Genomic DNA, 26,741 nt, shown 5'->3' on the forward strand with positions numbered 1-26,741 from the left:
AAGACTCTGATATAAAAGGCTGCCAGTACAACATGACAGTGTAGTGAGTTTGAGTAGGAGTTGGATAAAGTAGTTTGGCAGAGTGGCGAGAGGAATACTGAGAAGAAAGTGCTTGGAGGGAGAGTCTGGAGGAAAGGGAGTCCTCTTTTAAGGAGTTTGATGTTGGAAGGATAACCTTTACATAGAAGAGAAGGATTGTGGAGGAGGTTGACCATCGGAGAAAGAGGGAAAGTTGTGAAGATACTGGAGGTCAATTGGGTAGCATATGGATGACCAGATTAAAGACTTAAGTGGGGACCTTTTTAAAGAGGTAGAAGAGAGGTCAATACAATCTGGAGTGACAGGAAGGTTGGAGGAAAGGAGCCATAAAGAGTAAAGGAGACCAGGAAGGGGGGGGGGAGGAGAGTAAAGATATTACCATCTGTAAAAAAAATAATGCGAAAAGCTAGTGACAGCAATATGGCTACTATGCCATAGGATTCAGGAGGGAAACAGTAACCTCTCATAGAGCAATATTGACGAGTAAGGTTCAAATTGTTAAGGTCAGTACTGGGCATATTATAAAGGCTGTGGAAGGAGGTACAAGACTGTGCAATATCAGTGAGGTATAATAGAAGTGAACAGAAAGGAGGTGTACTAGGGAGCAGTGAGGTGACCGGTGGTCATGGTACACCCTGATCCCGAACCTGTTAGCGGTACAACTACAGCCTGAGAATGTTTCCAAGTCGAACATCTTGCCTGTGAAGGTCTGCAACGGCCTGCAACATCATACTCCACCAATGAGGGAATGGGAACCTCACAAAACCCTCAACTCAAAGCCAAAATAAAATGGTCATCAAATGGACATTCAAACGGGTTCAGGCTATGCCCCACCACTGGGACTTTGTAGAAACGTCTTTTCTATCTTACAATTTTCATTGAGATACTGTTGTAGAAGCATGATTAGAATTCCTTGTTTTGCTTCCCCTTTCCACAAATGGAGGGCTTCCATAATCTAAGGTGTGAGGCATTCAACCCTCAAGAGGATGCTAGAAAATTATGCCAAAGCAAATCGATTTGTTTTCCTTTTCGACAAGTCTTTTGATTTACTTATTCCCTGAATTCGCCTCGTCTGTACCACAGTCCTAAGCTTACCACTGATATTTGTCTTGCCTGACCTCTCGGCGCACTCTGTGACGTATTTATCTACATGCAAAAGAAGAATAATGGTTGCATTATTTGAAGTGAAAGGACTAGGTTTTTGGTTCAGCATACAGTAGTTAATATTTTGGCTTGTTGGTACAGAAACAGTGGACACTGACGATTCACTAGGTCCATGTCAATGCTAGGGTATTAAAGAAATGCAAATGACCTGTTTATCTTCAACGTAACTTTATTTACTTTATTTTTCCCTGACCTACTTGTTTCATTTCAACTGTTTTGTACTATCATTTTTTGCAGAGACATTTTACAGCTAAACTGTATAAAAGGTTTTATGAACAAGCCATACTATTAGTTTAATAAAATTGTAAAAAAAGGAAAACCTGAGCGAAAGGTAAGGTCTATTAACAACAAATGTGATATATAATTGTTTTTTAGTGATGGGGAATTGTCAATCTCTCCAGCTTTGGATAAAGTGTAGACAAAAAGTCTGAAGAAATCTGCTAATTCTTCTGTAGTATGTTTTTTACTCTTTGTTTATATTGCATTTACATGCATGTATTTGTGTGGTTTAATGTAAATGACATAACACAAGTAAAACATTTGATTTCCTTTTTTTAAAGTGTTATCATTCCCATGTTCTTGGTCTTTATTAACTATTGCTTGTGTTGGTGTCTTTACATGAGTCACTGGACATATTTGTCATATTGATGAAATAAATGAGGTCCACAGTTAGTAGAAACCATAAGGAAAAACATGATTATTTTATGTTTCTAATTTAATAGGTTGGGTTAATACACTTGTTGGAGGACAGAAGGAAGGTGCCAAAGGTTTTATGTTTTTCATCATAAACGTGGATCTAACAGAGGAAGGACTTTGTAAGTGCAGTGTACAAATGTACATGTATTCCTCATATATTTATGTATTGCTTGCTTATATTCATCTAACTACTGTGATTTTTATCATTTTGGCATTAGATTTGTTTTACTCAGCAAATGCGAAGTAACTTCTTGGAAATGTATAGTGCACTTATACTTGGTAGGACTTTTGTACATCCTGTCAAAAGACATTTATCAATTCTACACTTATCTGCACTGAAATCATGATTGTACTAAAACTCTGGCATACAATTAAAATGGGCAAATATAAAAAGGCCATGGAAGATTGTCAGTCATGGCGGCCCCATTATAGTTGATGAGTACTGCATATGCTGATATGTGGGATATTTGTAAATAGTTTTACATACTTTTTGATTTTAGAATTGCATCAAGACAAGCATTTTAACAAGGAGTTGTAATGCGCAACCGTTTTTCTCCCCTCAATCTCCCTCCCCCAGAGAAGTGAATCCTGAAGTTCAGAATAATTCAAACATACTTTCAAAGTCTAAAAGATTTAACACTCTAAGCCTCTTTGTACAAGGTAGGCCTCTGAAGGCCCTCCTCATGGTCTAATTACCGTGCCATTGGAACACCAATTGGCACCAATTGTGGACTATTTGGGACTGAAACTTAATCACAATAATCCTCCCTGGACAATGCCCATTTATATTTTTGTTTTTACCTTCTGTTTGCAAGATTTTTGTACTTCCTTATTTCATTTCAAAACTACATATCCCATAATGCACTGTGGCAGTTCTCATTGTCTGGCTATTCCTATGCAGCAGTTTTAGAACTACAACCCGCAGAACCATTTGAGATCTGTGCTGCTTTCACTTTCCTAGGGCATGGGGTGGAGGCAGATTACCTTAAGGTGTGAATCACCAGGTGCTGCTACGAGCCTGCTTCAGCACAGGCAGGTTATTATTCAAGCGGTTGCCAGCAGGAGCACAGGGCTCTTGAATCGAATCCACTGCCAGCTCCTCTTGCTTTGATCCTTTGATTTCTGCTATGTCCTTGCTGCTGGGTTCTAGAAGCTGGTCCTGTTCCAGTGCCCTGTCTGAGGGGACAGAAATGAAATCCAGACACACAGATAACATGTTTTTGGTTAAATACATTTATTAAATAAAAATGGGTATGGAAGAAGCCTATGGCCATATTCTAAAGATAATCTTCCCTACCTAAAAACCAAAAACTAAGGGCATATCTGTGGCAGGTTGTCAATAACTGAAAAGCCGTCCTTCTGTCCAAAACATCCTATCCTGACCCTCATACTACATAGGATGGCAAAAATAAGGTCTCTTCTAATTAAGATCTTATGTGTCTTCACTGGACTCCCAAGATTATTGTATAAACAATTCATTCTTGTAATAGTCTTTGTGTAGTATTTCTTGTATCTTTATAGATCGCCTGGTATACTCCCCTGCCATGGATCTCTATACAATTTCAGCTGCCTGGTGTATTTGCCTGCCACGACTTCTTTCCCGCTGAGACCGGAGGACACCCAACATCCAGGATCTCCCAGTGTCTCCATGGCTCTTCTTGTTCGCACACAGCATTTCTTCTCCTGTCCCGGTGATCTTCTCCATTCCTCCAAACCTGTCTGTGTGCCTCTCGTTCGTGAGCCTCACCACGTTACTTGCCTACAGCTCCTTGTTCTATTCACATAGTGTGTGTTTTTTGGCTTTAAATTGCCATCCTGAGTCAACTTATCTGTTACTGGTTTCTTGTAAAGTGCTCGATCACCTGAGGGTATCTTGGCACTAAAATAATGGACCTTCAAAGAAACTGGGTGTAAAAAAAGCTGGATTCTCTCCCAAAGAGAGCCTTTTGGTATCATTTTGAATCCAGCTTTTGGAAATCTGTCCTAAAGCTACCTAAATGTATGCCTTTACCGTTGATCAGGCATGAATTGGGAACTGTGTCCTTGCATAACCAAGTCATCTGGAAGTTTTGTCTGTTAAATAGGAAATGTATCATAGGTGCTAATGTACCAAATGTGCTGGATATTCTTGCTAATCATTTACTCAACCCTTCTATTGTGTTTGCGAAAAAATGGATCAATTATGTATTGGATGCCTTATCTAGTGCTGACATTTCCCTGAATCTTCTTCTACAGAATCCATCTAAAGCCAGACAAAAACTTTAATTCTGACTGGATTTATACCCGCTGGCAATGTTTAGGCTATGTGGACAGTGACTCCTTTTTGCGACCACATAAAAAAATATGCACGATGGATCCATACTTAGTAAAGTGTCGCTCCAGTCACATTAGATCTCAATTGCTATGGATTCGATTGAATCTGTGTGCCACCAGACAGATTTTAGGTAGAAGAGGCAGCATTCTTAAAGACGATATATACTGACGATATTGTAAAGACGTTGATCAGATTGAAACAATACGGCATCTGGTCGTTGACTGTCAAGCCCTAAGGGTAATTCGTAAACAATTGTTTAAAACATTTAGGCCTTCTGTAGTTCCTCGATCTAGTGATGACATTTGGGGCTATCTTGTGTCTAATGCCAAATCATCTATTCAAATTGCGCTTGTTCAATTTGTTAATGCAGTTATTCCTCCTTGTATACTGTGAGCTATTTATTAATTCATTGTGTAACTGTCTTTGGTGGTCTAATATGAAATGTATCGAACTTTTATATGATGTGTGTAGAGTTGACACTTGTGTATAATCATTATTGTGAATAATTTTGTAAGGTTGATCACTTTCATCCAATCTAAATAAATTTTAAAAAAGCTGGATTCATTCTGAGCGCAGTGAGAAGAGAAAGGTCTTCCAAGCGTTTCTTTAGTGTAATTTTCTGTCAGCTGTTAAACTGGTGGGAGAGTGTTCCAAAGGGAGGGGGCCACCACTGAGAAGGCTCTACCACCTACTGAAACCTTCATAATGCATGGACTACAGGAAGACCATGATTAGTTGATTGAAGCACTCTGGCTTGCTAGCACCTTGCACATGAAGGGCTCTGTGCGTTAAGCAAAGAACTTTGAACTTAATCCCCCTTTTGACTGTGATCCAATGGAGTTGATGTAGCATGGGGGAAACATGTTCAAACTTTGGTAAGCCATCTACAAACTGAGCCGCTGAGTTTTGAAGCATTTTGGAACTTATTTAAATGGTCTTTAGACTGCAATAGCAGCGTTGAACTGCAGTAGTCTAGGATTCATAACACTGCTGAGGCCACCACAGGTCCCTTTAAAGCACATGGTATAAATGGGACCACCTGTCAGAGCATTTTTAATTTAAAATAGCCTGCACTGAGCACTAACTTGGAGGTCAGGCGACAGAAAACTAGTGATTTTTACACCCAGATACAGTCCCATCCCCTTTCCTCCATACTGTATGGGCATCCCTCCCAAAGGATGGACCAGAACCTTTTTTTCCTCCAGAAAAAGAGCATTTCCCTCTTTAAATTTCAGGTATGACCACACCTTCATAGCCCTGCCCTCCAGTGCCTGGCCTAAGTCCCCTTTTCCTTGCTGACTGGATCAGGCCTTCCTCTGCAGGCTCAGAATTTGCTTTTCATTTTTTGGCTTTGTCTGAGCCATATTATTTGTATAATACAACCCAGCCTCTGGTGCCTCGTCCCAGGGGAAATGAGCGCTCTAGTACCAGGCCTAGGCCGAGAGGATGCATACATACAGACTAACGGATGCAAGGCAGAGTTCTCCAAGCCTACCTAGGGGGCTCCCTAAGGTCGTAGCTAGTACTGAGATCCAGCTCGCAGGCCTTTTTGGGGTCTGTGGGTTCAGGCTTGGCACCAGGCGTTTCTTTTCCGTGCACTCCTGAATAGACCTCTGCATGCAAGATGGCGTCCAGTGAAAATTAGGCGCCTAGCCGCGAGGCGGACCCAGGCCTCGGCCAAGCCCTACAGTCAGTGAATCATCAAGGAGGGGTACGGAACAACCACCTCCTTGAAGGCCAGATTTCACCCCCAGGTGGATTCGTCTGCGCCTCAAGTCAAGTGGTGCACCTTGTACCTGATCATGACCACAGCTCTCTGGACCGCATCAGGGAAAGCCATACCCTCAGCATCTCCATTGGTGCCGCCATGTTTGGAAAGGTTCTTGGACTGCTTCAGTTTAAGGAGGTTATAACTCCAGCTCCACTACATCCGGTGGTGCCCCTAAAGCAGCCGGTACAGACTTAACCTGCCGCCGCCCATGTAGTATGCAACTGTGTGCCTGTTGGAATTCTGCCTCAGCAGGGCGCGGTTCCTGCACCAGACTGCGGTTCAGCCCCATAAGCTACAGCTGATGGAGGGGGCCTGGCCAGCACGCATGCTGTGAGGAGGTGAAGCTGCTGGGCTCCTGTCCACGATCCTCAATAAGATCCTAAAACGGTGCATAAAGGTATAATCTCGCAGCTCTAGACGGAACAACTTCTTCCCCACCTCCCTGTGAGCCTCTGGACGAAAATCGGACCAGGAAACCCGCCGTGACAGCTGTCTCGGGTGGTCCCCCTGCGCTCAGCAAAATGGCGCCGTTCGCCTCTTAAGAGGCCCGAGAGGAGGAGGATCTGGAGATTTTAGCCACGGACCCCCAAGTCACTATCAGCACCGGATCTGTCCCCTGAGCCCGCTCCGTCTTGCGGGATTACCCCGAGGTGTGTCAACAACAGTAAGCCCAGTGTGTGCCGGACTTGCTCCACACGAAGTACGGCCCTGCAGCGGGGCCCCTCGCCTCTTCCCAAGCTGCGGAATCTCCCTGAGGTGCCCCTGCGCCAGCCTGCTGGAAGGCGTGCTGCAGCGTTGTGTGAAGCGACACAAGTGAGATGGACCCCTGGAGGGTCGAAGCGGGGACCGGAGGATCATTGAACCTCTAACAGAGGCGCCTCTAAGCCGTGCATGAGGCAAGCCGCACTGCAACGTCAGAGCCCGTCAGACCGCTGGGAGAGGCCGCACCGGATCGCAGGTACATGGGGCGGTGGCTTACGGCCGTGGGAGAGTGTGGGGCAGAGTCAGCGTGCTGCTAATCACAGCAATTGGATCCTTGCTGGCGCCCCCACCCTGCGGTCCAGCTCTCCTTTTATGAAAAGAGATCGCAGGAGGCAGCAAGGGAACACGAGAATTAATGCAGTGAGGGGCTCCCTGCAGTGACATTGCACCCGCGAGGGTGGGCTGCCACCCTCTCTCGCCCCATGCCACACCACTGACACTCTCGGACCCAACATGTCCCCCCTGAGGCGATTAGGCGCCATAAGGCACACTCCCACAGAAGCAACCCGTTCAGCTGGACGCCAAGCCACCTGGGTGCGCACCAGGAGCAAAAATAGCGCAACCCATATAGTAGAGCGCTGACCCTACTGGCCACTGAGGTGGGCGCTCTATCATCCAATCATACAACAGTTGCTGTGGTGAAGCAAGCACAAACCATTGTACCACCTAAATAACCCAGGGAGGAAAGCCCACTCTCGCAACTACACCCTCACTGAAATAGCCAGTCAGACAGAGAGCACGAACAGGGACCACCTACACACCTGACCAGCACCCACTGCCGCTGACCGGAAACGGAGGCGCTCCGACCACTGGTGTAACTCAGGCTAAACAGAAGCAACCCACCATGAGAACAGTAAAAGCGCAGTCAATCGGATGCAAGTTCTCAAGACACCACTTGTGGGGTGCAGGCCCGCACACACTATACAACCTGGGGACTCGCCACATACCATTGCAACAGCCCCACAATCTTGTGTGGACATGTCCCCGTCCAAAAACAAGGCGAAACCAACAATGGAGTCCTTTTCCGCAGCCAAACCTAAGCAACAGCAACAACCAGAAACCTCCGCACAGCAGGAACCGCCCTCCAACGCAGACAACACTAAGGACGCCCAGGTATTGCAAGCCATCGCAGCACTCAGATCGTTTATCGACACCAAAATAGATGAGGTCAAATCCGACATGCAGTTGATGCGCCAGGATGCTTGCAACCTAGTTTAGGGAGTGTCCACCGCGGAAACTGGCTTGCAAGAAACCGTCGAGACCACGTCACATCTGAGAACCAGAGTCCCAAGAGCTAGAAAAAGGGTGGCGCACCTTGAGGCACGATCGGAAGATGTGGAGGGGAGCGCTCGCCGCAACAGTGTTTGTATTTTAGGAATTCCAGAGGACATGGAGGGCCCAAACCCATCCGACTTCGTAGAAACCCTACTGCTGCAAGAGATCGGAGCCGGCAACCTATCCCAGGGTTTCTCAATGGAGCGGGCCCACAGGTCTCTACAAAAGCGACCGACCCATCCCCCCCACCCCCCAACCTGGATCACAGCCATGCCCGATGATCACGAAAATCCTGAACTTTCGGGGCAGGGAGATTATACTCGGGTACTCAAGAGAAGGAAAGGAAATCAAGCAGGGCGACTCCAAGATTGCCATTTACCCGGATTCCACGCCGGTGGTGCAGTGAGCCAGGAACTCCTTTGTGCCAGTAAAAGCGAGACTCCGAAAACTCAATCTCAAATAAATGTTGCTTTACCCATCTCGCCTTAAGGTGCTCTACAGAGGGAAGGCGATTTTCCTAGAAACACCTGAGGCAGCCAACATGTGGCTGGAACATAACAACCTAGCGGGAGACGACAAACCCATCACTTGAATGCGAGGGGACCATGGAGGCAGGAATATGGGGATACATCAAAAGCATATTACCTAGGAAATTACAATAGTTGTCCACCACATCCCCCCACCACTGCATTGTTAATTTAAGTTTGGTTTGTACAGCAAGCCCACTGAGCCACAGTAAAGTACACCCACATCCACCCCACAGAAAGTTCAGTGCAGGCCAGTTGCCAGCACTTTCCTCGTGCCAAATGGCCTGGACAAGATCAGATGGCCAGGGCTAGGAGCAATTGTTTATTGTTATTGTTTGTTTTTCCGCCTACAATGGTGGTAGTTGGGACAGTTGCAGAATCTCCAGAAATTGAGTGTGGTGCGGGAGTGTGGGTGTCATCAGACCCGTTGGGCATGGATTCCACCAGCCGGGCTGCCAGGGAGGATTGTAAAGTAGTCCGTCAGTTGAGGGCGGTGAGCGGCTGCTCTTGCAGTGGATTTCAACACCAATATGGCAGTACAAGTCTCAGTGTTAACCTGGAACGTCCGGGGTTTGGGCACCTACCTTCATAGGAACGGAATAAAATCCTACCTAAACAGAAAGCGGCTGGGGATAGCCCTCCTGCAAGAGACTCATTTGACAGCTGAGGGCACTACTATCCTAAAGGAGCGCTGGGGAGGCCATGGGTATGGAGCGGGCTACTCCAAATATGCACGAGGGGTGTTCACGTGGATTAGCCCCGGGATTCCCTTTAAACTGCTCAAAGAAGAATCAGACCCGGAGGGCCGATATGTAATAGTGCAGGGACACATAGAACAGGTAGAGGAGTGCCTAGTGAACTCCTACTTCCCCAACTGCAACATCCCAGCCCACTTGGAGATGCTGTACACCAAAATAAATCCCCACAGGAACAGCTTTTTCATATGTGGGGGAGGACTTCAATTGTGTCCATGACCTAGATCTAGACAGATCCGCTCCTCCTCTAAATGGTGCCGCAGCGGCCTCCAGCACGCTGAACTCAGCCCATGAAAGGCTAGACCTGGTAGACGTCTGGTGAGAATTGCATCCGGGGGGGCGGGACTACTCCTATTACTCAGCCCCACACAATCTCTACACCAGGATAGATCACCTACTCATGGGCAGGGAATGCCTGGTCCACATAGACTTGGCACAATTTTCTGGGCGATCCATATCTGACCACTCACCACTACAGGTACAATGGAATGTAACGGGCCCCAGACCCCCCTACCCCCCCCGGTCCCGCTGTGGAGAATGCCAACTGAAGCCTTGAAAGATCCGGCATTCAAAAGTGCCCCCAAAAATGTCTGGAGAATTATGTTGAGGAAAATGTGGGCAATGTGGAAAGGGTGGGCATCGTGTGGGAGGCCCTCCAAGTAGTAATCCGGGGAGAAGTCATAGCAAAAGCCGGCGGCATCGGGAAACTATTGCGAAATTAACTAGAATGGTGTGAAAACAAAATCAAAAAGGCGGAGTCCACCTCCCCTAGCACACACCAAGACGAGGAGACATTATGTCAGCTAAGAGGTAAATGCAGAGAGACATGGGGCAGTTTGGCCAAGTTCAACGACAAGGCCAGAACTGCCAGGGCACACTCGGAGGCAGACAGACCGGGCCGCCTCCTGGCCTGGCTCTGCAAAAAGGAACACCCCAAACATCTCATGACCTCATTAAAGTGGGCGGATGGCACCCTACTCCAGACACAGCAGGACATCAATGATGCGTTCAAATCTTTCTATACCCAACTTTATTTACACAACACCCCCATCCTGTGGGAGAAAATCCTAGACATATTAGAGGAAATCGGTCTCCCTAAGTTAACACCCACACAGGGAGACGCCCTAGTCGCAGAAATCACAGCTGAAGATATTAGAGGCCATAAAATCTCTAGTCACCGCCAAAACTCAAGGTACTGATTGGCTCTCCCCGGAGTTTTACAAAACCTACGAATCATCAATCGCACCATTACTACTCAAGGTATTTCAGGAAGCAAACGAATTAGGGACTCTGCCATAGAGCATGAGGGAAACGCTCATCATCCCGATGCTCAAACCCAGAAAACCAGCCGATGCATATGACTCCTATCACCCACTTGTAATGCTTAATTATGATGTCAAGATATTGACTATGATTCTGGCTTCCAGGCTTTCGAGACAGATTGGTGGCTTAGTATGTAACTATCAAAATGGCTTCATATCCAGCCGCAACACTATGGCAAACCTTCGCAGGCTCCAGCACATCATAGCCCAAACTGAACAACATGAGGGCCCTTTGCATGTTACTATCATTAGACGCTATAAAAGCGTTTGAATCCATCTATTGGGAATGGTTACTGGCCACGCTCAGGGAATTTGGGCTTCGGGGCCAGCTTTATTAAGTGGGTGAAAATTCTATACACCATTCCCAAAGCAAGAGTGAAGTCTGGCAGGCTTATGTCTTCGATATGGGACATTCACAGGGGTACTAGACAGGGCTGCCCTCTGTCCCCTATGCTGTATATATTGGGTCTGGAACATATTGCAATCTACTTCAGAAAGCAATTCTTCGATGCCGGCATTCGGCTGGGCGGGAGTACCAAATATCGCTCTATGCGGACGATGTACTACTTTACGTCAGAGACCCCCATTTAAACGTGCCCTGCATGCTGGTGGTTCTAGTCAATTTTCCCACTGTCTCAGGCATACGGTTTCCGTTAACTGGTTTTAAGGGTATGAATATGGAGGATCTTCCGGTGGTGGGTGTTCGGTGGCAACCAACCTCATTCAGATACCTAGGCGTCACTGTGATGCATTCCCCAGAGCTGATGAACAAACACAATACCGGAGCCGCACTGAAAACCTGGAGCAAGTCAATTGGCTTCTGGTCCAAGCTCCCCCTATCAGTAATGGACAGGGCGTCAATCATCAAAATGATAGTCCTCCCCAGATTTCTCTACCACTTCCAAAACGTCTACTATTACATTAAACCCTCATTCTTTCGCATATTTGCAACTATCTTCAAAGGCTTTCTGTGGGGGACCAGCAGGCACAGGTTGGCGTTGTCCACACTAACATTACCATAAAGGGCAGGTGGCATACAACTCCCAGATTTGGAACGGTATTACCTGTCCGCACAACTAAGTTTTGTGGCCCGATGATTGTCTGATGATACCACAGCAGAAACCAGACTGCTTCAGCACCTAATTAGTCCCCTACACTTGAAAGAACTCATCTGGGCACCACAGTTAGGCCTAAGTAACCCACCCATGTTGGTGGTCCTAGGCCGGCAAATATGGCTTAGAACCAGGGCACTACTACACCTAAAACACTCCTACTCCCCCGAGCTCCCGATGATTTTGGACTTATGCAAATCTAGCACAAATCATATTCTGGGAAAGGATTGGGGTCTACACTTTGGGGGGGGGACTTGTATGACGAAGGCAACTTCGGAGACTTCATATCGCTACAGGTGGCAGAAGGTATGCCGTGCGGACAATTCTTATGGTACCAACGAGCCAAGTGCACTGCACGTTTGAAGTGGGTTGAATGGGCTGAAGAACCTGAGGCATACCCCCTTCTGACATTGCTGTACAACCTGGGGGACGGCTGGAGAATGATATCCCAGATATACAGCCAACTAATGGACAGACCTAACCCCTGCAGTGCAGATTTGACAACCAGATGGGAACATGATATAGGACAGGAGATCACAGACAAAGAATGGGAGAGGGCCTTGGCGTTCCCCAATTAAGTATCCAGGAATGCCAGGTTTAGGCTGATACAACTTAATGTGCTATATTGCACATATGACTCCACAATAAATTGCCCAGTTCAACAAGCAGGTCCCCCACAGATGCACATGGTGTAAATCTGAAAACGCAGACCTATGGCACATGTTCTGGAGTTGCCCCAGGGTACGTCACGTCTGGGCTAGAATTGAGCAAACATGCAGTTCCGCCAGCATGACCAGATAAGACTGGTCTCCTAAAGAATGCCTGTTGGGCACATATCCTCGTCTAGCCAAGATAAAACATGTAACTAAACTAATGGACATGGCTTGCGTGCTAACAAAAAGAACCATTGCAATGGCCTGGAAGCGGGTGAATGGCCCACACCACTTAACATGGCACCGGGAAATGAAACGATGGGTAGAAGCAGAAACTCAAGCCTGGTAGGACAGTGTCCTCAGATCTCCAGACAACGCAAGCATGGCGCTGGATGCATGGAAATCCCCAACAAGAGATTTGTTTCATCCTTCAGATAAACCGCCTTGAATAAACACCCTGCGGACTGCCAACACCCCATCCTCAGGATAGTTCACCTGGGTAGATCGGCGTATAGACCATCCACGCCTCTCCATCTCCCTCCTCTCCCCTCTCCCTTCACTCCCTGGCATCCCATACGGGCCCCCAGATGCCCACTGCACCTACTTACCCAACTAGAACAAGAGCTACACACTGGAGAATACTGCAGTTTAATTGTATGTGTTGTATTCAAACGTTATTATTGGTATGTAATTCTGATATGACGACATGTCTGTAACAATAAGAAATGCCAATAAACAAATTTAAAAATAAATAAGCTACAGCTGATCTATCCCTGACACTAGGGTCCCAGACAGATGCTCCACAAGCGGGGGAGCAGGTAGGGCAAGCAGACAAGGACACATACTAGAAAGATGACCTCAAGATCTGTGTCAGTGAAAGCCTTTCACGACAGAATGAAGGGTCTGTCTGAATTCTTGTGGGTGCCTCCTCCACAGCACGAGCAGCCAGAGTCTTGCATGCTCGTAGAAGTGCTGGCCTTTGGGTGCACAGCAAATCTTGCATACCTTTGCAGAAGCTTGTCGTGGCGTTGGCAAAGAATGGGTGGCTGAAGCCCCATTTTGCACAGGAGGCCAAATACAGGCAGGGGGGGGAGGCAGTTCTCCTTGTCTCCAAACCAGAGCCCCATTCCTCCGTTATTGCAGCAGCATCCGTGTACGGCAAACCTCCGACCTCTGGAACATCAGGATCTTTGGGGGCAGCCCTCCTGGGGACAGAAGACAGTCTATTGCCGGTCTATGTGAAAAAGGTCTACCAGAATTCTGGTGTGCATCTCAGACAGGCAAACACTGATACAATATTAGCAGCTGCCAACCAAAAGTACTAACGTGGACTCTAACACTCCCTCTGTTCTGATCCTCCTCGATCTTTCTTCTGCTTTTGATAGTCAACCACTCCGTCCTCATAAACAGTCTCCATGATTCCATAGGCATCACGGACAGGGCACCGGCGTGGCTGACCTTCCTTTCTAACAGATCTCAAGTGCAAATGGGTCCTTTCCTCTCCTCCACCCAACTCTCTACATGTGGCGTCCTTCAGGGCTCTATCCTATCGCCATGGCTTCCCAACATCTACCTGGCCCCTCTGGCACACCTGATCTCCACTTTCTCACCTCATTTACGGTGTTATGCAGACGTCGCACCGCTCTTTCAAGCTGCCTTACCCTACTTCTCCCACCCCCCCCCTCCTCCTCCTCATACCTGACTACTATTCAGGCATTGTGCTTTGCCAATGATCTTAATGCCAGTAAGACAGAAATCCTCCTCATTGGGATGCCTGCTCCTTGTTCCGTTCACCCCACTGCCCCCACTCTCTATACTCCTTGAGTACTCTCCTTTCAGCCACTTGTGAGGCAAAATAACCTTGGGATCATCTTTAGCTCCTCTTTCTCTCCACACTTCATGGACCTTGCCAAGAAGTCACATTTTCAGCTTAATTTCCTCAGGGGCATTCTACCTTTCCTCACTTTCCCCCAAGAAGCTCAACGTCTCCAGAAGCCTGGTTCACTCTAGGCTTGACTACTGCAATAGCCTCTTCCTCAACCTGCTTCTTTTCTTCCTTAGCCCCTTCATCTAATAGGACTGCGAGACTTATCCCTGGCCTCACGCCCAGGGACTGCATCTCTCCAGCCCTTAAATCTCTCCACTGGCTCCCAGCGACTGCAAGGATCAAATTCAAGACCCTTTGCATCATCGACTAGGCTGTCTGGAGTCTGGGACCTCTTTACATCCAGCATTCCCTCCCAAAATACCTCCCGCCAGAGTCCTTCGGTGTTTTGTCTCAAACTCTCTGCAGGTCAAAAGTTTCTCCAAGCAGAGAGTGGGAGGTAGATCCCTTCCCTCGGCTGGCTTCTCCCTCTGGAACCGCCTCCCTCCCACCTTCTCCCTCAGAATTGAACCGGATCTTCTTAAATTCCAGAAACTTCTCAAGACTTGACTTTTCTCCTCTTCCTTCACTCTTCCCCTCTCTTGATAAACTCTCCATCTGCTGCTGCATCTGGCGCCTGGCCCCCTCAGAGCCATACAGGGGCCAGGCCACCCCCTAACAGCCCCCAGCATCCTTTGCCAGCTGGGCTCCCTTTCCTGGACTAGCCCAACCTTGTCTGCCCTATCCACCGCACTCAGCCCCTCCTCCCCTGGCACTTGCTGCATTGGCCCGCCCAGCACTTGCTCCCGCCCCCAAATCCACCCCCCACCCCCGTGGTTATCCCAACTTATGCACTTCTCAGCCCCACGCAACCATTGCAATTATCACTGTGTCATGCACTTGCATGGTAGGGTTGATACAAGTGTGAAAAACCAGAGAATTTTCCCTTCCCAGGGGTGGGGTATCTAAACAGGTGGCCAGGGGGAGGGCCATCACTTTTTGATCCCAAACATGGGTGCGGACTAGTGAGGGAGGATAACCTGGGTAGAGGGTCCTCTGGAATTGGGGAGAGATTACCCAAAGGTGAGCTATATCCCCCCTTTCGAACCTCACCCCCACCCCTCTTCTCGATATTCCCTCAGCCTATATGGCTCACTGTTCACCAGACACCCACTTTCCCCATTCCTTTGGCGAAAGGACTGAGATGAGGAAGATTACACCCTTACGCTCTTCCTTTCCAAAGCATCACGATGCCATTAAAACAACGAAACTACATTTAGAGGCACCCTATTTTCATGAATGTCCCACTAACGATGTCAACCGCAGTTGGGCACTGGGCGAAGAATGTATCCACCTGAAGCCTGTTAATACTCCACAGGTGTATAAGAGTAGTAGTTGAAAGAAACATTGCGAACATGTTGCAGCCTGAGAAGGAACCAGAGTCCGAGAATGAGCTGACCGGCAACTGGGAATGTCTGAGCACCCAGAGACCTGCTGTCACAGAACAGAGCACTGAGACACTTGAGAGCCCGTGGTTTGAGAAAGCGTGGTGAGGGAGCCGTGTCTCCAAGGAGCCAGAAGGGGATTGTGTGGTATGCTGATCTCTGAAGGGAAGTCCTTGAATAGGTGCTTGTTCCTCTGGGCCAGCAAGGCAGCCCAGGAGTGTCTGAGGGGCAGGTGAAGACCCCCTGACCTCGACACGACATAACTGCAAATGCTACGCTGAAGTAATCGCAACATAGAGTTCAAAGTGAGATGGGAGCCCGGTTGGTGAAAAGCGCAAAGCGCGAGAGTTGATTTTTTTCTAGTGAAGGACAAGCGTAGGATGAGACGCGTTGAAGAGAAACTTTCAATTGTGTGAAAGTGATAATTGTAAAATCAAATGGAAACAAAATAACGGAGTGGTCGCATGCACGTTTACACGTTCTCGAAAGACTTTGTTGAAATTGAATCTCTCTCCGAAAGTGCAGGGGAGCTGTGCGAAGCTTGGAGTAGGAGCAAAATAGAAAGCATGAGAGGGGAGCTGTGCAAGATAGGAAGAGAAAGCTGAGACCCCAAAAGAAGCTGTAGAGTGCCTGGGGCACAACCCTGTTTGTGAACTGTGATGAATGTGATAGTGCTGGGGGCACAATCCCACAAAGCCACAGCATTCAAGTGGTCCTGCCAGGGCTGAGTAAAACTGCGCTCTCGAAAGTGTCTGATATGAAGAGCTGTTGAGTTGAGAACTGTTGGGGAATGCAGCCCATGCCATGCAGCCATGCAGGTCTGCTATTTAATCCTGACACAGCTTGGACCACTCACCTAGCTATCGCACCATCTTTGTGTGGGACTTGAACATTCAAATAGAGCCCCTACACGATATGGAAGGGGCATGGGATGACTTGGACGAGGCATGGGACATCACAACTTTTGCCCCGCCTCCTAGGAAAAGAGCCCATCGGTGGCTCTCAGTTGTACTTCGACCTTGTTGGGTTTGGGCCTTAGAGCCTGCAGCTGTTGCTTTTTTAAGTATCAGCCCCCAAAACCGACCTTTGTGGGACAAGGGGGGTTCCTCTTGCATAGATTACATCTTTGTGTCAATGAAGTTATGGGCTACAATATCAGACTTCGAAGTCCTGGACATACAAGGGAGTGACCACAAACCACTATATATGAAGTCTTCCGGTTGGGATGGTGGTCATAAAGTTTGCCAAAATGGTCCCTCTAGGAAAAGTGTTCCGATTAATATCCAAGGCTTATCAAAGCAAAGAATAAAATTGGTTGATTTAGACCCAATCTCTATAAAGCCCCAGATGTATGACAAACTATTGACACTTTTAGGGCACTGCTCTGGGATGAACGTGGGTGACAACGAGATGTTGCCCACATTTAATAGTTATGGAAACCATCCAACCCTATGTCACGAAATCTTATAAGAGTATAAAAAAAGCATGCTCTAAAGACCGGCCCTTTGTATGAAAAGGATTGCAGGATAGCAAAAACTGCGATTCTGAATTGCCTAAATAGTAAACCACCTATAGATAGAATAGAACTTAGAAAACGTAGGCAAATATGTAAACCCTTGATAATGCCAAAAAAGATGACCATGCTAGGCAAAAATGGGATGACCTACTCGAGGCAGGCCAATTGGTTGACTATCGGACCTTCTGGAGGTTGTTGAGTGGTCTGGCGGATGGTCGTGACGGGGGTTGTTTCCAAAATAATTCTGAATGCTTGGGTTAAACACTACCAGGAGCTGTATGGTTCAGTTGAGGGCTCAGGGGAACAACCAGAACCCCAAGCATACTTGGTGAGAGGGGATGGGAACGGGCCACTTCAATTGGAATTGGGTGAAATTTGTAAAGTGATAAAGAAAAAAAACTGGGGGAAAGCCCCTGGTCAGAATCACGTCCCAACAACCAATTTAAATATGAGTTGATCGTATGGGGTCCCATGTTAATGCTGTTGTTCAATGCTTGTCTAAATCAAAACACAGTACCTTCCTCTTGGCGAACAGCCACCATAATACAGATTTACAAGAAGGCGGTAGGGATGGCCCATTTAACTTTAGGCTGATCTCGCTACTGGATGGTGTCAGGGAACATTTTTGCGAAAACCATCTGTATGCACCTTCAGGATAGGGGTCCAGAAAAATGTCATTGACAATCTCCAGGCTGGTTTCCATCCTGCAATTAGCACTGTAGATCAGACTCTTCGCCTGCGTATTGTCACGTAGAAGTACGCAGGCCTGAGGAAGTTGCGGGTATACTCTGCCTTAGTCGACCTCCGAACCGCGTTCGATTCCCTGTCAAGACCTTTATTATGGGGAATACTATCCTGAAGATAATCATCCAGCTTTACTCAGGGAATACAGCTAGGGTTTGATGGGGTTTGGGTTGGGTGGGGAGCTAACTGACCTCTTCGAAGTCTTTAGAGGGGTAAGGCAGGGCTGCATGTTGCCCCTCTCTTCTTTATATATATTGATATGTTGGTAAGATATGTAAGAAGAAATTGCCTTGACCCCCCAACCCTCCCTATGTTGGGATTAGAGACCTATCCCTTATTGCTCTTCACCGATGATGCAGTCATACTAGATACATCCCCAAAGGGACTTGGGATCACCCTTGAGGCTTTTGTTTGTTTATAGTGCGGTCCCAACCCGAAGGTATCTGGGCGCATTACAAGGATATGCATGGTCATAGTTATAGTTACATAATAGGCAATACACAGTAAGTCAATACAATAAACATTTGCATACAGTATAGTGAAATATAATAATGTCAAGGAGATATGGGATAACAAAGATGGCCTAAAAAAATAGAAAGTGGAAGGTATAATGCAGTCGGCTAGAGATGGTGTTACATGGTTCGAGTTTGGTGAGTTTTGTGTCAAAATCCTCCCAACTCTGTCTTGAGATGAATATGAGTGAAGAGTAAGGTGTAGGTTTCCGCCCAAAACATAGGATATTTGTGAAAATAGCGTTGCTAATTAACAATGTTCCCCTTGAGGAAGTTCGAGGGTATGATTATTTAGGCATACGGTTTAATGACTTGGGGACCTGGCCCTTACAATTGGGGAAATCGTGCCTAAACTTCGAAAAATATGGAGGGATAGTTTTTTTTTTTATCAACATGGCCAAGGGCCTCACCAGCCACTAAAATGTTTGTAATTCAGGCTAAATCTGCAGCAATGTATGGGGCCGAGGTCTGGGGTAGTGGTGACTGTAACGAACTAGGGATGGTGGAGCGAGCCATATTAAATAGATTTGGGACTCCCCAAATCCTAACCAACCCCTACCCTATACCTGGAATTGGGATTAAGACTGATTCAGCGAGAGGCAAACTTTAGGCCAGCACTTTTGTGGTTGAGGTTCTGGTCATCAAATGAGCTAAGAAGCTACCGAGATGATGTCCTCCATGATGTCCTCCATATTCTGGAAGCTGAAGGAGGTAAAACACTGCCATGGTTCAACCATGTAAAAAAAACCTTTGGGACAGCTGGGCCTTCCTGATCTATGGGTAATACCCCAGACAATTTACAAAGTTCACTGATTGGAAGCTAAGAACCTGAATTGGCAATTGAGTGCCGGCTTCTCTCAGGGGGTCCCAGGTATCTAGCAGGCAAGACCAGACCGGGTTTCGAGAGTTATTTAGCTAAAATAAAACCCCAATACTCACCTAACCTTTACAGAAGGTTTAGAATCTCTAGTTTAAACCTAGCTAGCATTACTAAGAAGTCTAAGTCTGCCCCGAATGGGAGCAGCCTATGCCCCATGTGTTTGGGAGCAGAAGAGATCTTGTTTCATTTCCTTTTTTTGTATTGGTTACCAAGGCCCCAGAAGGAGGCTCTTGACCCCCCCGCCCTCCATTGATTGAAAATGGCGTACGCAATGTAGACTCTGCACTTCTCCTCTTAAGAAAATGTGACGTGATAAAAGGGGTTTACTGTGTTGCCACTTATTTGACTAAAGCTTGGAGAGCGAGGGCGAAAGTGTTAAGTGTGTAACGGGAATGCCTCAATGTGAACCTGTAATGTGGCTTTTTATAAGATTTTACAAGACACTGGCAGTACTTTTAATATGGTTCAAATACATTTTTTTTGACATTTTAATTTCTAGTATTAATGAATGAATTCAAATTGTTGCACACGTGTTACTTAAAAATGGCAAATTTGTGTTTTTGTATATGTAATTGTGGCTAGATGAGACTGTGTCGAATAAAGTCTTTTGAACAAACAAAGGTACCCCGTTTTGAGCAAGAGCATCTGACGTGATGAGAAGCCTTTGACCTATTAAATTGTTGGAATTGGAAACCCCTGATGAAGCCAGAGCAAGAAAATCTTGTGAAAGCGAAGTACTGTGAACTGTAAAATTCCTGAGAGAAGGTGACTGGAGGGGCTTCTAAGTCTGTGGAGAAAGAAAGCCCTTTGAAACCTGAAGGAACTTTGTGTGAATTATTTTAACCCAATGAACTTTGTTGATGCCCAAGTAACGCAAGCTTGGGGAAGGGAGCCATGGGACAGCTCCAGTGCCATCCTGATATTATTTTGACTCCCTATTTTATTTTGATCCAATCCGTAGACCTTGTTCTAGAAGAAAGTGAGGGCAAGCATAGGTTAGACACATTTTTATTATTGACGGACATTTGACTTCCTTTTATTTTTAATTTGATTTTATTTTCATTTTGTATTATATTTCAACAGTAAAACCAATATCACATCAACCACCGACATGTCATCTATTTCAACAAAAACCGTATCCCCATTAACCCATCCCCACCCACCCCACCTCCCGTGGTTAAACGAGGAACAATCGGATTCAGTCCATGCTATTTGGGCACTCACAAACATTAAGCGGCAAGAAGCCGTCTTTTCATCAGTTATTTGTAGACTTCTTTGAAGGGGGCCCATTCCATCTCTGTTGGAGGCCATGTCGTGGAGCTGAGCAATTAGTCTCCATCTCATAGAGTTCCTTGGCCTTTTTAGACCGCATCTGCTCGGTCGGGAGAGTTTATGATTTCCACCCTCTAGCTAGGAGAAATACTGGGTCGGTCCCATTCTTTTGTTCAAGGGGGATTGAGTTGCACAGGACCAGGGATACAGTGTACAAATTAGAACAAACAACTCAATTCCCCCTCTCTTCACCTCTGACTTGCCAGAAATGGAATGTATAGATATGTTAGTTATTTTGCATATCCTATCCGAATCAAAACATTTACACACAAATTAATACATTTTATTCAAATATGTTCAATAAAAATAGAAGTAATAGGTGCTTTCCACAAGGCACTTAGTACAACTCAATTAAAAAGAAAAAAAGTTGGAGAAAATCAACAATGTTCAATACTCAACATCTTTATCCCTCTAATATTTGGACTTTGTCTTATATTGTTACCCTGGGCCTCCATGTAAAGCGCGTACAGCAGAGGCGACATGGAGCATCCCTGCCTAGTACCTCTGGTTATGGATATTTCTTTCGACATATTATTATTCACCACCACCCTCCCCCTCGGGGACCTATACAAGGCCTGAACCCCCCCCCCAAAGGAATGTAAACCCAAATCCCATTTCCGTATCACCGCTCACAAGAAGCTCCATTCAACTCTATCAAACGCCTTTTCTGAATCCATACTTAGGAGTGCCTCATGCCCCTCCTCCCCCATCGTAAATTCCATAATGTCCAAAGTCTTCTGCATCGCATCCGCTCCCTGCCTATCCTTTATAAAGCCTACCTGATCTGGGTAGACCAGGCGAGGCATGATATCCTCCATGCAAGATGCCAATACCCTTGCAAATATTTTAGCATCTGTGTTGAGGAGCGATATCGGTCTATAGGACTTACACAATGTGGGATCTTTCCCTTCCTTTGGGATAACTACTATTTGCGCTTTAGAAAATGATTCCGGGGCAACTCCGTGCTCATGTGTGTCATTAAAGAGACTCGCTAAGTGCGGGGCTAGGATTTTGTTAGAGAGAATTCTCATTCTATGGCTAATTTCCCTTACCTATAGAGTCCCGCAGCAGCTTTGCTGGATTTGAAGGGTTTGTTTCTTTTTACCTGCTAAGAGTGAGACTCTTTTTCCCACTCTTAGGCATTTTTGCTATGTGTGTTCTAGGCTATTTTTGTGTTTAATGTCTATGGGATTTTCTCAACCCCATAGGAACTATCTTTATCCACATGTTGCACAGCACCCTCAGTGCAGTGACACAGGGGTGTCGTAGCGACCCCCAAACATGGACTCCATACCCTGGGACTGACTACTGTCTTCCAGGGCATGTAATGTCCCCATTGACTTTACTAGTCAATCTTCATGAAGTTAACCAGTACAACCCATCTTACTATGGAGGTACTGAGAAGGGTTAATAGTTTGTCTCTTATGTTCATTTTCGAGAGGGTACCGTACAGTCCCTCTCTCAAAAGTTTCTGGCTGCTGGCAGTGGTTACTACCATAAATATTTAACCGCAAATATTTTCCTATGGGATTTTCCCATTGTTCGAGGCTACAACATTTTCTGACAGCCTCTAACGCATACCACCGGTGTATTTTAATATTAACTTTACTCTGGAATGTTTTATTTGCCAGAACATTAATAGAACTTCTTTCTCGTGTCTTTCTCTAAACTCCTAAACCAGGTCGGGGATCCTTTGTCCGTCCTTTTGGCGGGCTTTTGCCAAGAAGCCCCCTTTCAGCGCTACTGAGTCTGGGGTGGGTCCATTGTGTGGGAGGCAGAGTAGGACCGCTGGACAGGGTTGCCTCACCAACCCATGTTGCACTCTGTCCTGATAGGCTGGAGTGTCTCCCGCCAAGATGACCACTCCACTGTGTGAGTGACAGCTAGGCTGTATGAATGGGGATATTTTTGCATAAAAGCGGGGTCCTGAGGACTGGAAGAGCAAGACGTCGCCACTGGAACTAAGAAGCCGAAGAGGAGAGAAGCCAAATAAATCTGCAATGACTGAACCACCGGTGAAGCCCTACTGCAGCGTCTTGCCACATTTCTCCACACAACGAGAGGAGATTTTCAACTGCAAGAGCCGCCTTCCCTTGAGCTGGTGGGGCCAACCAGTTTGCTGGTCGCCTTCCTGGACCTGCCCTGGTCGAATCGCTAGTACCCTGTACTTGGAGACCGGATAGCTAGGCACCCGTCCACCCGGACCGTGATTTAAAGGAGCATATCTTTTATTCGTCGGGCAGCACCGCGGCTGGTTTCATCCCTGTGTAGTGCAGTAACTCTAACCTTCCTCCACGATGAGAGCCTCTCTTCCTCTGCTGGATTCCCCCGAACTGTAGGAACTACCAGGAACAACCGCCACCGCAGGAGCCACTTCTTAATTTTAAAGGTACATTGTTCCGCCAGGCCGCCCTTTCTGCGTGGTAGAGCTAAAAGTGTTTTAAATCCTTTACCTACCTGTTAGGTTGGCCACCCCTCCCCTTTAACATTGTCTTTCACCTTCTGCATCCACCTTTTCAAAATCGTTAACCAAAGATTTGACTGCAGCTACAAGAACACTTAGCTCCTGGGCCCCTGCCCTGTACCACTGACTCTGGCACAGGCCTATTGACTCTGGCTAAATTTGTTAGAACTGCCTTCTCTAGATTGATTCTCAACTAGAACTGTGTTGGTGCACCTACTTCTTATAACCACCTTTTCCTTCCCACTTTTATAACCGGCAAAGTGCCATTTTGCTCGGTTTTCATTTCAGTATTCTTTATGCTAAAGTACTGCCTTGCTTAAACTTGTTCACAAACCTGTGGGAAGTGTTGCTAGGGTGTGTAAGAAGATATTTCTGTATAACTTGTGCTTTCCCTCCCTTGTGAAAAATGGTCAGAGTGCCATTTGTTTTTGGTTTTCACTGTGCCGTTTTGCTCAGTTTTCACTCTTGCTCAAACTTGTCTACAATTTAATTAGGGAGTTGTGTATACTTTTCTTGACAGAATTTAACTTGCTTAATAACTGTGATCAATGTGTTTAACTAAAAGTGTATGAAATAAATATATACACTTGTTACAAGATTTGGTCAGTGTTTCCTTGTGCCATAGTACTGTAGCCCTCTTGTGTAAACCCTGAGTACTGCTCCTCTCCCTCTTGAGATGTCTGACTGCTCAGCCACAGCTACCAAGTAAATCTTTGTGGTACAGACCGATACCAAAGGGGATTTATTGCTCCCACCTGTAGTCCTAATCTTCTGTAGTGCTCCCTAAGGGGACTGCACAGGATTCTTCCTAACAGATTTCCCCAAATTGCTTATAAAACCTCATGCCATATCCATCCTCCCCTGGAGTCCCCCCCTGGTGGCAATCTCTTAATGGCCCTCAGTACTTCATTTGGAGTTATGTCCGATTCCAATAGGGTTTGCTGTGACTCCCCTAGATGTGTCAGGCCTGCCTTTGCTATGTACTCCCACATTTCCTTCTTGTCCTAGACCATCGCAGACATGTAAAGAGTTTCATAGTATTTAGCGAATTGGTTAGCTATTTCTTTTGACATTCTGATTAGCTCCCCCTCTTCAGCTTGAAAACCCTCCACCCATCTTTCCGCTCTCTGCGCCCAGAGCCTGGAAGCCAGCATTTTATCTGCTTCATCCTCTCTCTAATACAATTTTTGTTTCAGGAATTTCAATTTTCTTATTACCTCCCCATTACGAAGTTTTTTCAGCTCCTCCCGCCTTTCACTGAGGGTCGGTAAGTGCTCTTTATGGTATGTCCCTTGGGCATGCAACTTCTTCTCAAGTTCTAGAATTTCCCCTCTGAGCCTCTCTTCAGTTTACGTTCCCTTTTGCATCCCGCTCCTTCCCTTATGAGGTGCCCTCTCCAGACTGCTTTGCCTGCTTCCCACACCATGGTCGTACCCACTTCACCATTGTTATTAATACTAAAATACTTCTCTATTGTTTCCCTCAATTCCCTTTCATAAAGCTTATCCAGCCATAAAGAGTCATTACATCTCCACTTGGTATTTCTGCGGCTAATCCCTTCGATCTCTGTTAGCCACAACCATATCATGATCCGACCACCCCACAGGGCAGATCTTCGAGTCCTGCACCCTGGTTCTCTGTTCTTTATTCACCAACAAGTAATCAATTTGTGTGAAAATATTGTGGACTTCGATTTGAAGGTGTATGCCCTTTCTCCTGGGTTACACTCTCTCCAGGTATCTACCAATCCCTCCTCCTGCAAGGTAGTTGCAAACCTACTAGTCTCCCCCCGCTGGAGTCCCTTAAGTTGGACCTTTGTCTGCTGTCTATCCATTACCGATTCTGCCCAGGTATTGCAACCCCAACCCCCTCCCCCATCACCACCAGGTTATCCTCCTTCCCTCCAAGTGCTGCGAGGGCCTCCTCATTAAAAGAGCCCTGGCCCTGATTTGGGGTATTCCCACTAACACAGTTTGTGTCCCCCCCCCTCATTCTCCCCTTAGTATCATCTTTCTGCCCTCTATTGATCGCTCCACCACCACATTTTCCAGCCTTAATCGTTTACTTAAGATTATCCCCACTCCCCCCTTTTTTTGTCTCCTTGACACCCAGAACACTTGTCCCATTCCTCTGCCCCTTATTTGTGTCTCCTCCCCCATCTTGAGCCTTGTTTCTTGAATGAAGAGGACATCCAGTTCAGCCCTACCAAATTCCCTGCTCACTAGGGACCTCTTGGCCGGGGAATTAAGCCCTTTAACATTGAGGGTGCCCACCCTCAGTACCAGCCTCCTCCTTCTTTGAACCCCCTGTAGTGACGTTACATCGTCAGTTCCCATGACATCTTGTTTCTTTGCTTAATAGCTTCCCGCATTTGTTTCCATCCCCTAGTCCCCCGAATTTCGCGGTTTCATCTCTGAGATCGACATTGGCTTGGTTGTTTTCAAGATTTTCGACTTTCCCTTCAATAAGCTCAATTTTTCCTCTTCTCTCTGATATGGACGTCTGAATGTCTGTCCGCAGGGCCTTTACTTCAGCCAGGATCCCAGCAATGTCTTCCTTGGTTACCGCCATGTCTTCCAGCACTGTTTCCGTTAGGTGTGGCTTTGATACAACTGGCTGAATTCTGTATTTCTGCAGTCTATGCACCGCCCCCTCTCGGAGCTGGCTTTGCATACATCTGTCTCTATTACTTCTGTCTATCATACTTTGGATGACAGCCCTCTTGTCTTCAAGTCTTGCCCTCAACGTACTCGTGTTTATTCTGTTGTTCACTCCTGCCCAGTGCTATCCAACAGCCCTCTGATATAGCTGGGAGCCGCACCCGACTTGTTTAATTCTGGCACACTGTCCTTTGGAGTCTGACACTTTCCGACATCAGCAACTCCTTCTCAATTTGATTTGGCACTGAGCTGCCTATTTTCCTCTTTACTCCCTATCTGGTAGATCTCTTTCGTGATTACATACCATTTCGTCTATCCTCTTCTAGACCCAACTACGTCCTGTCCACCAGCAAAAGTATTTCCTTGTCTCTCTCTTTCTGCTTCGTCACCTCTTTAGTATTCCCTCTCTTTGGCACTCTCAATAAGTCCCTTCAGTGCTTCCCGTTCTTCGGCCTCTGGGCTTGGGGGTCCCCGCAATACTTCCCTTCACTTCCGTCCCCTCTGTTCTCTCCTTTTTCTCTTGCCCAGCCTTGGGCCCTTCACTTTGATCCGTATGCCACAGTTGAGGAGTTTTCCCCTCTTGCACCACTTACCGTGGTTAGGCTGCACCAATGTTCCGGCTCCCATTCCCTGATGAGAGCTCAGCCTTCATCTACCGCTATCCGTTTCTTCTTCCTTCTCCACTAGCCCCTTTCTGTGGCAGTCATCGCCGAGTCTCACAGCAGGCAGGGAGGCAGCTGCACTTTCGCCCCCGCATGCGTGCCCGGCCACCACAGCACTCCGGTGCTGGAAGCGAGGACCCGAGGGCTTCTCTCCCGTGCACGCCCTTCGCCCCGCTTTCGGCAGCTCCTCCGATGTCCTCTGCCTCCGGGTTTACACACGGAGGGCTCGCTGGTGCCTGACCGATACTCCTCTGCTGCTAAGGGGTCCAGCC

At 46.8% G+C, this 26,741-nt stretch overlaps 1 protein-coding gene across 3 annotated transcripts in view; it reads left to right on the plus strand.

Moving 5' to 3' along the window:
- IDE (insulin degrading enzyme) overlaps positions 1 to 26,741 on the plus strand; it is a 2,084,778-nt gene that overhangs the window by 826,610 nt on the left and 1,231,427 nt on the right. For all 3 annotated transcript variants that reach the window (XM_069611370.1, XM_069611369.1, XM_069611371.1), the window contains one exon: positions 1,926 to 2,018. In XM_069611370.1, the coding sequence (XP_069467471.1) occupies positions 1,926 to 2,018 (93 nt within the window). The remainder of the gene's footprint in view (positions 1 to 1,925; positions 2,019 to 26,741) is intronic.

This window comes from Ambystoma mexicanum, chromosome 8, assembly GCF_040938575.1.
Source record: "Ambystoma mexicanum isolate Mex_15411 chromosome 8, UKY_AmexF1_1, whole genome shotgun sequence".
In the NCBI taxonomy this organism is placed as follows: domain Eukaryota; kingdom Metazoa; phylum Chordata; class Amphibia; order Caudata; family Ambystomatidae; genus Ambystoma; species Ambystoma mexicanum.